The sequence below is a fragment of the Ahaetulla prasina genome, chromosome 1, assembly GCF_028640845.1.
Source record: "Ahaetulla prasina isolate Xishuangbanna chromosome 1, ASM2864084v1, whole genome shotgun sequence".
Lineage (NCBI taxonomy): Eukaryota > Metazoa > Chordata > Lepidosauria > Squamata > Colubridae > Ahaetulla > Ahaetulla prasina.
The window spans coordinates 12397632-12413634 of NC_080539.1; the positions used below are offsets into that span (position 1 = coordinate 12397632).

General features: G+C 42.6%; 1 protein-coding gene across 13 annotated transcripts in view; it reads right to left on the minus strand.

Annotated features, from left to right (window-relative positions):
• Positions 1–16003, minus strand: part of MSI2 (musashi RNA binding protein 2) — a 689043-nt gene that overhangs the window by 50476 nt on the left and 622564 nt on the right. For all 13 annotated transcript variants that reach the window (XM_058164225.1, XM_058164223.1, XM_058164221.1 and 10 more), the window contains one exon: positions 10200–10262. In XM_058164225.1, coding sequence (XP_058020208.1) covers positions 10200–10262 — 63 coding nt within the window. The remainder of the gene's footprint in view (positions 1–10199; positions 10263–16003) is intronic.

Below are 16003 nucleotides of genomic sequence, written 5' to 3' on the forward strand. Positions count from 1 at the left end.
GAATAGTATGCCAAGTTATGTGGAGGCTGGATTCTGGTTTACATTATTTTGTTTCGGCACCATAGATGCTTGCAGCAAGTCAACCGAAGAGGGATGAGAATACTGGCCCTCACTCTTTCTGAATAGACATCAATAAATGTTGGCCACTACTTCTGTAATTTTATTGACTTATTAGATTTATTATGGCTGCCCCATTGTGAAAGACGTTGGACCACGTCCTAATACAGCAAAGCAATTTTTGATCTATGGATGAATGAAGCCACTTTCATCAGAGTCTTTCCCTAGAGATGGAATCAAAAAACGGATTAAATCAATAAAAGGGACGTATAAGGACTGAGAGTATATGTTCATGTATTTCTCTTCTGGGAACTGAAAGAGACCCTGGCCTGCATATATGTTGGCCTCATATCCTATGGGAGGGGTCTCCAACCTTGGGAACTTCAAGACTTGTGGACTTCAACTCCCAGAATTCCTCAGCCAGCAAAGCTGGCTAAGGAATTCTGGGAGTTGAACTCCCCAAGTCTTAAAGTTCCCAAGGTTGGAGACCCCTGTTCTATGGGACAGAGAGGTGTGCTTCTCTGAACGGATAGACAAACATTAAGTTTTCCCAATGTCATTCTGCCTGCTGGGTCAAAAGAAATATTTACAGAGCCAACTATTTTCTTTTCAACATGAGATGGGAATCAAAATTAATACAGCATTATGATGCCTCATGTATTTTTTTTCCTTTGGGCAATTGCTGTGATTATTAGCGGTTCCCAAAGAGCAATAGGGTTGAAAAACACTTTTTGTCAGATGGTACATTAGGTCGGGATTAGCCAGAATGGCTTGGGGTTAAGACATCATGCATTTTCTAGTTAGACAAATGCTGCTATTTAAAAAGTGTTCTTCTAGGTCAGGGGTCTGCAAACTTGGCTCTTTTAAGACTTGTGGACTTCAACTCCCAGTGTTCCTCAGCCAGCAAGTCTTAAAAGAGCCAAGTTTGCAGACCCCTGTTCTAGGTAACTGCTTTGCGCTGTACAAAAGCCAACCAACCAACCTGGCTGTAAGTTATTGCAACAAGTCCCTGCAAAGACACCCATCAGCATTCTGCGGACCCAAACCAACTCTTCTGACATTTTTTTGACAATTTTCTGACATTTTAAACACTCCTGTCATTTTCCAATAACAGAAGTGTTGACTGACAAGATTAATTATTTTTCAAGTGCTGCGGTTAAGCACATACAAAGTATGGCAACTTCCCAGACTCTTTTCTGCTTTGCTAATTTTGAGATACATTTCCCATCCAATTTCCTTTGCCTTGGATGGAAAACAGCAGGTCCTGATTTAGTTCACTGAGGGCCAAGGCAGATAATTGTGTCTCTGGTATATAAGATTTGTAACTGCGTTCTATCGGTAAGGGAAGAGTAGATCTTCAGCTAAGAGACAGAGCTTGTCATTTGGGGGGAGGCAAGAGTAATTTCTAAATGCACATGGAAAGAATATTTAAGGTAGGCTTCTTTCAGCTCAGTGTATCAACTTAGACTCCAGACTGCACACAATCTGTGAAGCAAATACGCTAAAAATCACCAATGTTCCTTCAGGGAAGATGCCGAACAAGATAGAAGGGGAACCATCACGTATGATGCCTCCCCTCAGTAGGATGGGCTGACAAAACAGCAGCTGCCACGAAGCAAATGTAATGCGGCATTCAGGACCTGAATTACCATCTGCCAACCTTGCCCACTCCTGCTCATTTGGAAAACAATTTTTGAGAAGCTTGAGTACGAAAAACTGGATGCAAGGGAGGTGGGGGGGCGGGAAGGAGACGGAGAAGGAGAAAAAGGAAAGGACGAGGAGAAAAGGAAATGAACGAAAAGAAAAGAAAAAGACAGTTTGCAGGCTCAGTGATGAAGATGGTGATACTTGTTTGGAAATTTCCTAATATTGGCGGCTGGCGGCTCGTGAAATGTTCGCCCGTAGAGTTTAAGAGAGGTGATTCTCCTAAAATTCATCCAAGTGGTGGAACTGAAGGGTAAGGGAGTGACTTATCACTTGTGTCAAGGGCTGCATTTGCAATATCGTCCAATTTGTATTTTGGATCTAAAACCAATTCCCTTGTGCCTCAGTAAAGCCTGTCAGACAGTTGTCGTACATACGCTTCATGACTTCATGATCTCCTATGGGCGGTTTTCCTGCTCTCCCAGCCTAGCTTAGGTTCTGCGGAAAGGATTCAGAGCTCTAATCTAATATTAAAATAGGTGACGTTCAGGTGGAAGCCATGCCTGTACAATTTATGGCAATGAAACTTGGTCTTGTATCCTAAGACGCTTACCTGTAGGTAACTCCCACTGACCTAAGTGGGAACTACACACAAGGAAGTGTACTTATCATTAAAATGTTGCCTCTTTTTAAATTTCTTTTATAATCAAAAAACAAAGTAACATTGCTTTTACCATGTAGTCAATTAGCTACTACCGCCATCGCAGCACTGATGATTCTCAGAATGATGCGTCAAGTTAAATTTGGTAGGACCAAGTTTAGGAAATTAATGGACATTGTACTGTGGCTCCAAAGAAATTAGCAGACGTTCTGGTACAGAGGCGCCTATCCTTCTTCCAGTCAACCATGGCTACCCTCGGATTATCATGCTCTTTCAAGTTGACAATCACCTATAATATCAACTCAACAATGCATGTTCTACAACTACGTCTACTGCTACCAGTTACGACTACTACAAGGGCATGCATTTAGTTCAGTCCCACAGATACATGACACTCTAAGAACAGGCAAGGGGAGATGTGAGATGTTTCACGAACGACAAGTGTTTCAGTTTTATAAAGTAAGGAAAAGCAATAATAGAAAAAAAAACCAAAAAACAAGAGAGAAAAAAAGTGTACTAAAGGAAAATAATAATAATAATAGAAAAAGACATTTTTCAAGAGTTGGATATGAGTCGTTCCTTGAGTCGTTTTATCTCAACAAGCAAAGGAAACATGCAACCAGCTGCTACTAACAAGAAGCTGGACACAGAGAGAGGATTAATAGGTGTGGACAAACCTTCCTGCTGAGCGTGCTCAGGGAGAGCGTTTGAGAGGAGCGCACGTCCCAATGTAAGAGAGGCCGGAAAGAGTGCCTCAGAGATTTGCCCTCTCTCACAGCAGCCCCAACCAAGCAAGAGAGAAAACAACAAGAACATAACTGCTCAAACTCACCATCGAGGTCATGTCATTAGATGTGTTACAGCCGGCAAGTATAAAGGACAGTACGGAACAGTGGAACTGAGGACTGAAGGAGCCTTGGGGGGCTCTGGTCAAATAAATAAAGGGAGGACCAAAGTAGGACTTAATAGTAACTTTCATTTTTTTTTCTCTTCAAAGCAGCCTTCTCCAGCCTGCTGGCCTCCAGAATGACAGGACTGATAAGCCAATGCCTCTTGATGGGAGAAGACTGGTTAGGAATGGTTGCCTACCACAATAAATAGGATCGGGTAAGTTAATTTGGAAACCCCCTTCCAGAGCCAGGGAGCAGGATCTCCGGCCCATTCGTTTCCCAACCAGGAGAAAGAGAAAGGGAAAGCTCGCAACGTCAAGAAGACTTAAAATAGCTGCCACCAACCTGGGAATTCTGAGAGTTGAGGATCAACACATCTAGAGGGTACTAGGCTGGAGAAGGCCATGTTGGAAGTATCTGACAAAGTGTTTTTTTTTCCCCCTGCCAAACATTCCCCCGTCTAAGGAATTCCAAATGAAATCATATGATTTGACCTTCCCTTGAGCAACGGATACCTCTACGAAGGGGACTAGTCCAAACCAGATAATAGGGACATTCATTTTCTGGAATGGAAGAATGTGGACCACTTTCCCACCAATTAAAATGTGAAGTGGGACTGTCACCTGGAATCGTTTAGACCCAAAGGCCTAAATTAGCCCAATGTGGATGCAAGGCTCCGTTAGGGGCATTCATTCTACACGCTGCCTTCACTACATGGAGGAGGGAGAGAAATCATTTGCCCACTCCATGGGCAATTGATAGTTAAACATCTGAACTGGGCCACAGAGGGAAAAGCAAAACAGATTACAGATGCTGAAAGTCTGCCAGAGGAAATAATCGTCTTGATCCTACAGTATCTTGACAATCAACAGAACTGCCTTTCCATACAAGTGATTTGAGGAAAAAACCCGTGTAAGTGTCATCTCTCATCAAGCTGAATGGAGAAGCCACTTTTCATGTAATCTGTATCTTTTCAATATTGGAACAAAAATACCATACTGATAGTGAAATTGCTTCAGAGGTCGTTGTTCTAAAATGCAGGCTCATGCCAATGTAACTCAGAACCTGGTTCATTCTAACCATGTCGAGAATAAGTACAGCATTCATTTTTTTCAAGCGGATACCAAAGCCAGGGATATACAGAGATATATGGGATCATGTTTTGGGGCTAAAACGTGGACACGTTTGTTATTTTGAGAGCAGACTTACTTGGAGCATTTAAAGAAATGGCAGCCATAGAGCAATTCCTCATACATAAAATTGTTGGTGCAACGGGAATAAGTGATTGCATTAACTATTAATTTACTATAAGGCAAATGTGTGAGATCTTCCTTTGCCTGATTTTCTCTTCTATCAGGATACTTTCAATTAGCCCTGAACTTTCTGATTCTGGACAAGCAGGCATATTTTATCAACAAACCATAAGGCTGTTGTCATTATTTATATTTTAAAAAAAAACCTTTGATGAACATAAAATTTGGACATTTCTGGGCACAGATGACTCTGGAGCTAGTATTTTGTTTTTGTAGAATAGCAAATTTCTTTTAAGTTTTGTTTAAAGTTAAATTGTATTTAAAACATTAAACAGTAGAATGGGCAGGGGACAAGCAGCACAGTTTTGGAACCCACTGATTACATTTTGTTTCAAGGTGTAGTTTAAAATCTTTTAGTGCGCTTACAATAAAGCTAGGTCACCATTTCCTACTTAGAAAACAGAGAGAAATCTCTGTGTTTATCTACTCACTGAAGATTTCAGTGAGATAAAACTTTATCACAGAACAAGCCAGCTCTGCTTAGAGCAGTGGTTCTCAGCCTTTATAATGCTGCGACCCCTTTAATACAATTCCCCATGATGTGGTGACCCCAACCATAAAATTATTTTCGTTTTGACTTTATCGCGCCTGAAGGCGTATTGGCTAGCGATCTGAACTGCTTGCGATTGCCTTGAGGACGGAGGCATTAAAGTGGAGACTCCTCCCCTATTAAGTTTATCGCGCCTGAAGCCAGATTAGGCTAGCGATTGGGAGTGATTGCAGCTGGCTTGAGAGGGAGACATCAGAGCAAAGATTTCTCTCTTTTTTAATTCATCGTGCCTGAAGCCGAATTTGGCTAGTGATTTGAAGAGCCTGCAGCTGGCTTGTGGGGTCAACCATTGGAGCGTGATTCTTCAACTCGCAAGTATACTTCCCATATTTCCGATGGTCTTAGGCGACCCCTGGCAAATCGTCATTCGACCCAACGGGGTCGCGACCCCCAGGTTGAGAACCGCTGGCTTAGAGTGCTCAACCAGGCAGGCCCCAGTCAAATTTTATCAGATGGGAAGGCAACATGGAAAGTTAATTGTTTAGTTGTTGTGAGTTGCCCCAGACTTATTGGGAATTGGATGGCATGGGAAATTTTATAAACCAACCAATCTTCGAGTCATTCAACCCTCGAATCATCCGAGTCTCTCTCTCTCAACTCTTTTAGCCTAACCCATGTCCAAGGACTGTTGGGAGAAATGTTATCTTTATTCAATTTAGACCAACCAGGGATGTTCACTGGAAGTTAAAAAGAAAGAAACTGTCAAGACCAGGGGTCTCCAATCTTGGTCCCTTTAAGACTTGTGGACTTCAACTCCCAGAGTCCCTCGGCCATCAAAGCAAAGCCAGCAAAGCTGGCTGAGGAACTCTGGGAGTTGAAATCCACAAGTCTTAAAGGGACCAAGGTTGGAGACCCCTGGTCAAGACAGTGGCCACAACTCCAACATTGAGGCTCTTCCCTTTTTTAAGGGCACTGGAAAAGGGAAAGGGGTTTTGATCACATGGCTCTGGCTGCAATCTTGTCTCTTGAACCTTTTGGACATTCCCCTAGGCCTAGGCTAGGGGTGTCAAACTCGCTGCGTCACATTGCCATCATGTGATGTTTTTCCCATTCAAGCAGCTGGGGTGGGCGTGGCCTGCACGCGAGGCATCAGCCCAGGGACCGCCAGTTTGACAACCCTGCCCTAGAGGAATCCCCAAGTTTTCAATCCTGCCTTTCCTCTCAAAGTGGCTAACGTCTGTCTGTCCGTCTATCTATGGTTAAAAACACCTAAGGACTAGGGGAGACAAGATAGCAGCGTACCAATATCTCAGGGGCTGCCATGAAGAAGAGGGAGTCAAGCTATTCTCCAAAGCACCTGAGGGCAGGACAAGAAACAATGGGTGGAAACTCATCAAGGAGAGAAGCAACTTAGAACTAAGGAGAAATTTCCTGACAGTGAGAACAATTAATAAGTGGAACAACACACAGAAGTTGTGGGTGCTCCAACACTGGAAGTTTTTAAGATGTTGGATAACCATTTGTCTGAAGTGGTGTAGGATTTCATGCCTAAGCAGGGGGTTGGACTAGAAGACCTCCAAGGTCCCTTCCAACTCTGTTATTCTGTTCTATTCTATTCTAATCAATTTTTTAAATAAAAAAAATTAATAAATGCCTGCTAAAAGAGAGTTGCCTTTGCTGTTCTCTTCTAAAGGCTATGGGAATTGAGGAGAAACTCAGCTGCAAAATCAGCAAGTCCTTCCTTCCATGCCAGTCACTGGTAATGTGGCACCTAAAGGCCCTTTCCTTACCGATTGTAAAAGCCAAGCCGAAGCAGGTATACAAGAACAGCAGAGACAATCAGGGCCTAAGCTGTTCGAGGTTTATGATCAGTACTTGACAAGCTACTGATAACCAGGGAAGATCTTTCAGCACAGGCACCGTACAATCCCCTTAATTAAGAGGAAATCCCTAAGAGCTGAGTAAATTGAAGGCTTACCATTCGGACATTAACTTTAGTGCACCTTATGATACAGATGGATGTGGTTTAACTTTAGGTAATATGCTCCGGCTGTGTTATATTGCTGTAATCCTCAAAAATTGAGGGCAATTGGTTCCATTTTTTCCCCCCTTCATTTCCTCTTCTCCTTTAATGAATCAGGTCTGAGCCCCAATATGAAACCGGCTTTCCTCCACTGGCCGTGAATCCATTTCACTATCAATGCTACACATCTCTTTGATAACAATAGCTATCAAATAAGTTCTCGGATGCGGGGGAAACTCCTTCTGAATATGCATCTTTTTCTCCCTCAGTGGCAGAGTGCGGGAGCAGATTTGCACAAAGGTCTTCCAGTAGGGTACCATACTGATCTTTACACTTGCCATATAGATTGGTGTTAATTTGGGTTAGATTTAGTTTTGTATCACAGGTTAATTTAAAAAACAAAAACAAAAACCCACCAAATTACAAAATCGCGTTTTTTTTTAAAAAAAGCAAATTATTTCAAGCAGAGAAGCAGGTGAGTTACAGCAATATCCCAATCGAAATTGGATCTCAAAGTTAATGGCCTAAACTTTTCTAAGAGGAAATCTGTGATACCTTTGCAAAATAAAACTGCAATTGTATTGGGGAGGGGGTGGGGGAAGCACAGGAAAGGGGTGTGAAAACCACAGATCTTTTGTTTGCATCGAGGGTAAAATCAGTTTAAAAGCAGAATATGGAAAATACCAAAGGAAAAATAATATTACCGTAGGTATTTAGCAAATCAACCCCGCTGCGCTCAAATTGGACATCATTCCCCTTATTCAAGTAACATTAAAATGGTATTAAATTATCCTTTGTAGCCTTGAAAGCAGTGCCAGTTTGCATGGAACGGAGTTCTCTAAACATCTCACTTTGGACTCTAAAGAAACCCAGCCTTCTCCCAAGTTCTCTTGGGGGGGGGCATTAAATGCTTGGCAGCCCTTTCCATTTTGGGGGGGCAGGAGTTGGAATTTGATCTGAAGAGACCTAGCTAAATGGGTACGGAAGTCCCACGCCTAGGAACAAGCTTCATCAGGAGAGGGCTGAAAAAAAAACTATCGCCTGCCCCCCCACCCTCCCCAATTCTTTGCTCCAGGTCTCAATGCATACCATTTGGCCGGGGACCGGGGAGGCCCAAGAATGTGGTCTCCAATTGCTTCTTGCTCCCTGACCCAACTACCCAGTTAAAATTAGCAAAAAAACAAATGGCCGAGAAGACAGCAGGCATTCTACAGAGATTAGCAAGCAAGGCAGATTAGGGAACAGTTAAAACTCAGTGAAAGCAGCAAGCCCACCCGTGGTCCTTGCTCAGCCCTTAAGAATTTGAAGGTGTAAACAAGCCAATGCAGGAAAAGAAAAGGGCTTTGGTAAGTCTTAACAGCCTTCTCATGATGGAATCAAAAGGCTTAATTAGACATTTTTTTTTTAAATCGCCAATGCAAATCGATGATTTAACTCCCCTCCCCGCTTTAGTGGGAGAGGCAGACAATGGAGGGTGGGGGAAAACGTGGAGCTTGTCGTGAGCGGACAGTAAAGAAAAGGGTGAATGTTTTTTTCACAAAACATGGCCCAGAGTTTGCAAAAGGTAACAAATGCTGAAAATGATATCCGAGTTAAAAGGTGGGTCTGGAACAAATGCGGTTTTTGGACAGAATTGTCATCATTTCTCCCTGGAGTAAATGGTCACTAATTCAAATCCCAGGCTGCGCTTCCAATTTCCACACTACTGTATAGCCTAGTCTTGGTGAATTGTTTTGGCACAGAGTGCCGAAACGGGAGCATGCGCGTGCGCCGGGGGGGGGAGCACCAGAAGAGCAACGGGCGATGGCTGGCGTGCCTGGAGAGATAGCTTTGCATGCCACTTCTGGCACACGTGCATAGGTTTGCCATCACTGGTATAGCCCAGGGGTCTGCAAACTTGGTTCTTTTAAGACTTGTGGACTTCAACTCCCAGAGTTCCTCAGCCAGCTTTGCTGGCTGAGGAACTCTGGCAGTTGAAGTTCACAAGTCTTAAAAGAGCCAAGTTTGCAGACCCCTGTTATAGCCCAATTTAAATCTTACGCCATGCTGTGACTGAGCCTACTGAGGGCTAAAAATCCACCCGTGGCTTCAGCCTGCAGACATCCAAGCAGACCAAGTTTTTCCACAGGCAGCTTCTCCCCATCCTTTCCCCATTCCTGCAGCTTTCTAAAGCATCGGGCCAGTTCTGGAGTTGGGAGATTTTCCCAATTAAATTAGGTTTACACAAGCCACAATTATAATTTTGGATCCTGATGTGCTGAACAACTGCAAACAATGGTCCTTGTCAGTTCTGACGTCACGCTCAACTGTGGCTTAACATCATCGTTTGGCGCGAAACAACTGGGAATTATTATTTCTCCAGAATCCTTTTACATAGGGTTTCCTGCCTGGGCAGGGGGTTGGACTAGAAGACCTCCAAGGTCCCTTCCAACTCTGTTATTATGTAATGTTATATCTATCATTGTCACAGCATTCACGATTCAATGGGAAGAGAGGCAGTGGAAGACTATCTGCTGCTGGAATCACTTATCCTAACCAACTCTTGATTTTTATAATGATGGAACTACAGATTCCTGCCCCCCCTCCTATTCCAGATTCACGAATTAACTATGCAAACTGCCAAATGATTGAGAAAAAAAACCTCTTGACTTTAGAGTTACAACAGGCCACCTCCAGAGATCCAATGCTGACGCAGATTCTTGTGCGCCCTGATCTTGAATTTTTCCGCATTTGAGGAGTTTGTTAAGGTTCCAAATATCTATGCCTTGGACTGGGGTGTCCTTGAGAATAACACTTCCTTACAAACCTAAGTAGTTGCAGATGAAGTTCGCTGCCCTAGCGGTTGGGAAGCTTAGCAGTAGAGGAAATATATGACATTGTTAACCCAGTGCAAACAACTGAAAAAAAATGTCTTTTGTTTTTTTCTCCTTTTAAATAAAATATCCACCCAACAGCTCCGCAGGCTTAGCATCTTTCATGTCCTGGCCTCTGTTTGTAGCATGTGGTTTTGTTTAGTAATCCCTTCCCAAAGGGGAGGCACATCAGGGAAAGTGATGGAAAAAGCTGTAGCCACACAAAAGGGCTCGTTTCCTGGCCCTGCCTCCTCCAGGGCCTCCCCTACCTGATCCTCTGGCTGCTGCCACCGCTGCTGCTGCTACTGGTCCGTAGGCCGCTGCTGGAAAACCTGGCCGTGGGGGGGGAAAAAATAGAGAGCGTAAGAGGAAAGAGGCAACAGGAAGTCTGTATAATAATGGCTGCAACGTAAAGAGGTCAGGGTGAGTCGCTTGGGGAGGTGCCTGTTGGCCGATTCAGGTTTGAGTTTTCGGAGAGCTGAGTTTTGGGACTCCTTAAGAGTCGAAGCATTTCAGGGGATGTGCATCTCTGCAAAGGAGGCAGGTTGCTACCAAAATATACACTGAATGACTACAACGGAGGAGGCGCTTTCAGCATTTCAGTGTTTTGTTTCCTTTTTGTTTTCTTCCCATGGACAAAAAAAAAACAATAGAGGCCTGATCATTTGGCTGCAGAGATGAGAGGCTGATTTGACCCAAATCAAATTTTTGTCACAGGATGCTGGCAACGTTTGTGACGTTCAAATAGGCTGAGCTGGAAGAGGCTCCCAAACATCTCCTCCATATATGACTCTGCCAGTCAACCAGTGATGGGTTTCAAAAACTTTTACAACCGGTTCTGTGGGTGTGACTTGGTGGGCGTGGCATGGGAAGGATACTGTAAAATCTCCATTCCCACCCCACTCCAGGGGAAGGTTACTGCAAAATCCCCATTTCCTCCCGATCAGCTGGGACTCGGGAGGCAGACAATAGATGGGGGCGGGGCCAGTCAGAATTTTTACTACCGGTTCTCTGAGCTACTCAAAATTTCCGCTACCGGTTCTCCAGAAGTGGTCAGAATCTGCTGAAACCCACCTCTGCAGTCAACCCCCAACTGATTGCCTTCTTCCTTTTCCTCCTGTTGCAAAATCCCTCCTTCCTTTTCGCTTTGCTGTTTCTGAACGTCATCAGGAAGACTAGCAAAGGAGGAAAGAGGTCGAGGAGGGACCAGGAAGGAAAAGGCTGGAAGAGACAGGTGGGCAATATTTTTTTCTGATTAGATTCCGAAAAAAAAAGAAAAGAAATACTTTTATTTTCCTAATTTCTTCTTGAACGAATTCAGGTAAAGTAACCTGAGACACGCTTCAAAGAGTTTACTCATCTCAGGTTTTGATGACCAGTTTGGGTTGTAAAGAGAAGAAAAAGGGGACAAGTCACAGTCAGGGAATAAACTGTTATTTGTCATGTAAATAACTGCAGGCCAAAGGTGAAAGAATAAAAGAGAAAATAGAAAAACAGAGAGCCAAAGAACTACAAGTGCTCTAATTCTAGATCTACTCCCATAGCTACATGTATTGCTACCAGAAAAAAAATGCACAGAGATCAACAGGCTTAAAGTATCTCTAAACTACTGAAAAAGATCAATTAAGAGAGACATACTTGCATTTAAATATGGTAATAGGGCTGTTGAGGGAAAAAAATGTCTATGTAAATAAGTACAGAACTACCTCTAGCTACCCTGGGATGTTATCCATCACCATCCCATAGAACATTGGTTTAAAGACAGCAAACCCCATATTATGAAATACAGATTTTAAATGAACATTTGCTTCAAGTAATAACAGCAACTGATTTCTGAGTTTGGAAGAACTGGATGGGGGAAAAAAAGACTATATGCAGGATTTAAATTCAAGATTAGGGCTACAACACATGTCAATGGCAACAAATGCAGATGGCAGCATAGAGAGGAAACTTTTACCGTAATATCCCTTTTACTGCCACCTAGAGGCCATTTGGAATTTTGCAACCCAGCTGTTGGTAGACACCCCACCGCCCTCCCCAAGTATTTTCAGCATGTCATCTCTGATTTAAAAAAATTGGCAACTGCAACTTCCACACATCTGAAAGGCTCTACATTGGAAAAAGCTGTTTTATCCAATGCACCTACCCCAGTTCTCTCTTTTTTTTTTCCATTAAAAAGTTTTATTTTTACAATCATATCAAACAGCTCATCCAATGTACAGTTATATACAATTAGTCGGGCTTGCCCAGTCACCCCCCCCCTTTTAACACTCTTCCCTCTTCTACCTTCTTCTACTTTCCAGACCTTCGTCTCCTTCTCTTATCTACATCCTCTCCTCCCTCCAGCCTACACCTTCCTTCTCCCTCTTCTACCCCCCTTCCTTCCTCTTCTCCTCTTTCCTACCTCCTACTCTCTCCTCTTTTCTCCCTCCCCATCGTTCTAAAATGGTAACTGGGCAGACCCGACCCTACATTAATTATATTTACACATCTTCAATAATCCCTGTACATTAATCATCACTCCATCTCAAAGTATCAAATCTGGCAGAAATGGCAAAAATTTCTGCTTACTTGAAAGACTATACACAAGAAAAATATATTTTAGAATGGAAAATGTGGATTGATTATATTCAAAATAAGTATCAGATAAAAAAATATCAAATAGCATATGAGTAAATTTAGGAAATATTTTGTATTAGATATATTTTTGAAGGAGAGGGGAATTGAGAGTGTGATTATGTGTGGGGTGACTAGAGATTATAACTAAGGAATTATTTTGAATTATGATTGTTAGTTTTGATACCCTGCATTTTGTTCTGGGAAGTCGGGGTGGGGGGTGGGGGGTAAGGGGGAGGGGAATTGGGGAGTTGAGGGCACCTACCCCAGTTCTCATTATATTTTTTTAGCGATACGTGGCATCTGGACAAGATATCAACCGTCATCAGGAGCAATAGAAGAAATATACTTCCTAGGCCAGGGGTCAGCAATACGTGGCTCTGGAGCGGCATGTGGCTCCTTCATCCCTCTGCTGCGGCTCCCTATCACTCAAAATATGCGTCAGAACTGCCAATGTGCAACACCCGCCGGCACACAATTTATTGAGCTTTTCAACCCCCAGTAGGCCAACCATGGATAAATAAGTATTTTTATACTAGCATAAAGGTAAAAAACAATATGTGCAGTGTTATCTTCATTTTAGATGTCAAAAGGGTTTTGTGGCTCCCGGTGTTTTCTTTTCTGTGGGAAACGGGTCCAAATGGCTCTTCGAGTGTTTAAGGTTGCCGACCCCTGTCTTAGGCTGTATTTATCAAATTTATTTGCTGCCCATCTTGCAGTTCAAGGCATTCAAGGTATACTGAAAGGCAGAACTTTTAATCTATTGCACTGATTAGTTTTCTAAACTGGATGATGGCAAGCTTTTGTAAAGATTTTGCCAGGTTCCACTGGGAATCATTTCTACCAGTTCTAAAGGCGGCAATATTATTTGGGATGAAACTGGAGCACAGAAATGCTGCAAGGTGTGTTTTAAGAGAGTGACCCCGGAAAAAATGCCATCACGTTGAAGAGTGGAATTGGAATGGGCGCTTGTCCAAGAATAAAATCATAAATTCTGTGTGAATGTTGAATTGTAGCGCTATGGATGTAGACAAAGGAAAAGGGAGAAATCCTTAAGATACTGATAAGGTTTCCTTACGGCTGGGCATATTAAATTATGAGTGAAGGCTGCATATGTGCCTGATTATTAATATCATTAATTATAATGATATTGTTTTCTTTCAGAAAAAGAAAGCTAATAAGAAATTTAAAAAAAAAACCAAAAACCTGAAGGGGATTACGCTGTTAAGTGGACCTGAGCAGTCATTTAGCAGAATTCTGATTGCAAGATAGCTGAGCGGACAATGGAAAGACAGAGTGACTTTTATGTCAAGCGTGACGTATGCCAAACCTGGCATTTGCTTTTCAGCAAGTCACTGAGAAATATATGAACGTGAGAAATAATGTTTACCATGCATTTGTTGATATGCAGATAGTGTTAGATGAAGTGAATAGGCTTGAATGGTTTCCCGCAAATTGAAGGTTGGCTGCTGAACGTGATGAGTTGTATATGATGGAAACAAAGCATGCCAGAGAATAAAGTGAGTCCCTGGCGAATAGTTCAACATTGTTGAACGAAGTAAGACAAGGATGTATAATACCTCTTTGGTGGCTTAATATATTTACGGGTTTATAAAGGAGAACTGTTAAAGTATAACATAAATATTATACTTAGTCCTGTCTCGCCCACGTTTTGAAATGTGATCCTCAACATGACATTTAAAGATGGGGGAAAAAATGCTGCACATTCTTGTTTGCACATGCTTTTATCTTCCGACAGTCATCAGTGTGCCCTTCAGAAAACCATCTAGATACCTCATTTACAAATTCTGCAGAATTGCGATCTCTAAAGGAGGATAAAATCTTCTACGGCACAGGGTCTTATTTTGAGAAGAAAAGAATCTTCACTGAAACTGCCCGAGATACAGTTCCGACATTATGCTTTAAAGTTTGTGCTGCTGATCCATTCTAGCTGTTTGCCTCCAAGAATGGGTTTATCACAACGGATTTTATGACCCTCATTGTGAGGAAGACATGCTTCAAAAGCATGCTTAGAACTGCTTGCAGACTCCTTGGTTCATGTGCTACTAGGCTGTACAGGAAAAAAGTACCGAGTCCGATTCATGGCATTCCCTAGTCCAACAGATGAAGGGATGAAGCTACTTTGCCTTGCTCCCATAATTAACTAAGGTGTTCTTTCCCAAATCAATTAAAATTTAACATCCAGGAGTCAGTTTCTACTGCACTAAATGTTTCAGAAATCACCTGCAAACTCAAAACAGTCACATCAGGGTTATCACAAACATCTCTGTCTAGTACCAAGTTCTACTCACGCCAAATTTAACAGAATCCAATCAATCTCACCCCAACCCCATCATCCATAAGGCACAGCCACTTGCACGCAAGAGGTTCAGGGCAGGAGGAAGTCAGCTGGGCCCAGGACTGATAGCACTTGTTAAGCACCTGCCGCTGATGATGCATGCATTTCTTGCTGAGGAAACCTTTCAAGGGCTGGGCTGACACATTTTTTTTTATAATTAAAGGTGCTGCACATTGCTTTTGGGAAAATGCACTTACCGTATTTTTCAGACTATAAGATGCACTTTTTGGTCTCCCAAAAGGGGGCGAAAATGTCTGTGCATCTTATAGACCGAATACTGCCCAAACCCCGCCCACCTGCCAGCCATTTTTTGGCCTCCGCACACCCTATTTTTGGGCCTTTTTAAGGCCCATTTTTGAGGCTTTTTTGGCCTGTTTTAGGGGCTTTTTTGACCCATTTTCTTGGCTTTTTGGGTCCTGTTTTTGAGGCTTTGGGGCCTGCTTTTGAGGCTTTTTTCTACCTGTTTTTTAGGCTTTTTTAGGCCCGTTTTTTCAAAAAAAAAAAAGCCTCGAAAGTGGGCTGAAAAAAGCCTAAAAAACGGGCCGAAAAAGCCTGAAAAAATGGCCTGAAAAAAGCCTCAAAAATGGGCTGAAAAAAGATCCAGAAACAGGCTGAAAAAAGACTGGAAAAGACCTGAAAAAATTTCCGAAAAAAGGGAGGCCAAAACCTTTTTTTGTTGTTTTCCTCTTCTAAATTTAGATGTGTCTTATAGTCAGGTGTGTCCGAAAAATATGGTATGTCGTGGAAAACCATGATTCTGAAAAACATTTTTAGCTGGTAGACCAGAATACCTTCCATAGAAGAAGGAGATAATGTGTTTCCAGCTTTGCACTCCTGAGAAAAGAGGTCCCGAGGAAAGGTTATGAGAGATATTTTTACAAATGCACTGCCCGTACCAGGGGGGGAAATATTTTTCTGCTGCTCTCATAATCCTAAAAACATGGGGTCACCAGATAAAATTGATAATGCAAGAACAAGTATGATGAACATTCCTCAGCTTTGGTTCCTGTTCCAATAAAGGTCCTCTGGTGGCCAATTTTTCTTCCTCTTGATATTAATGTGCCTACAACACAACTTTAAAAATTTCAAGCCCTGGAC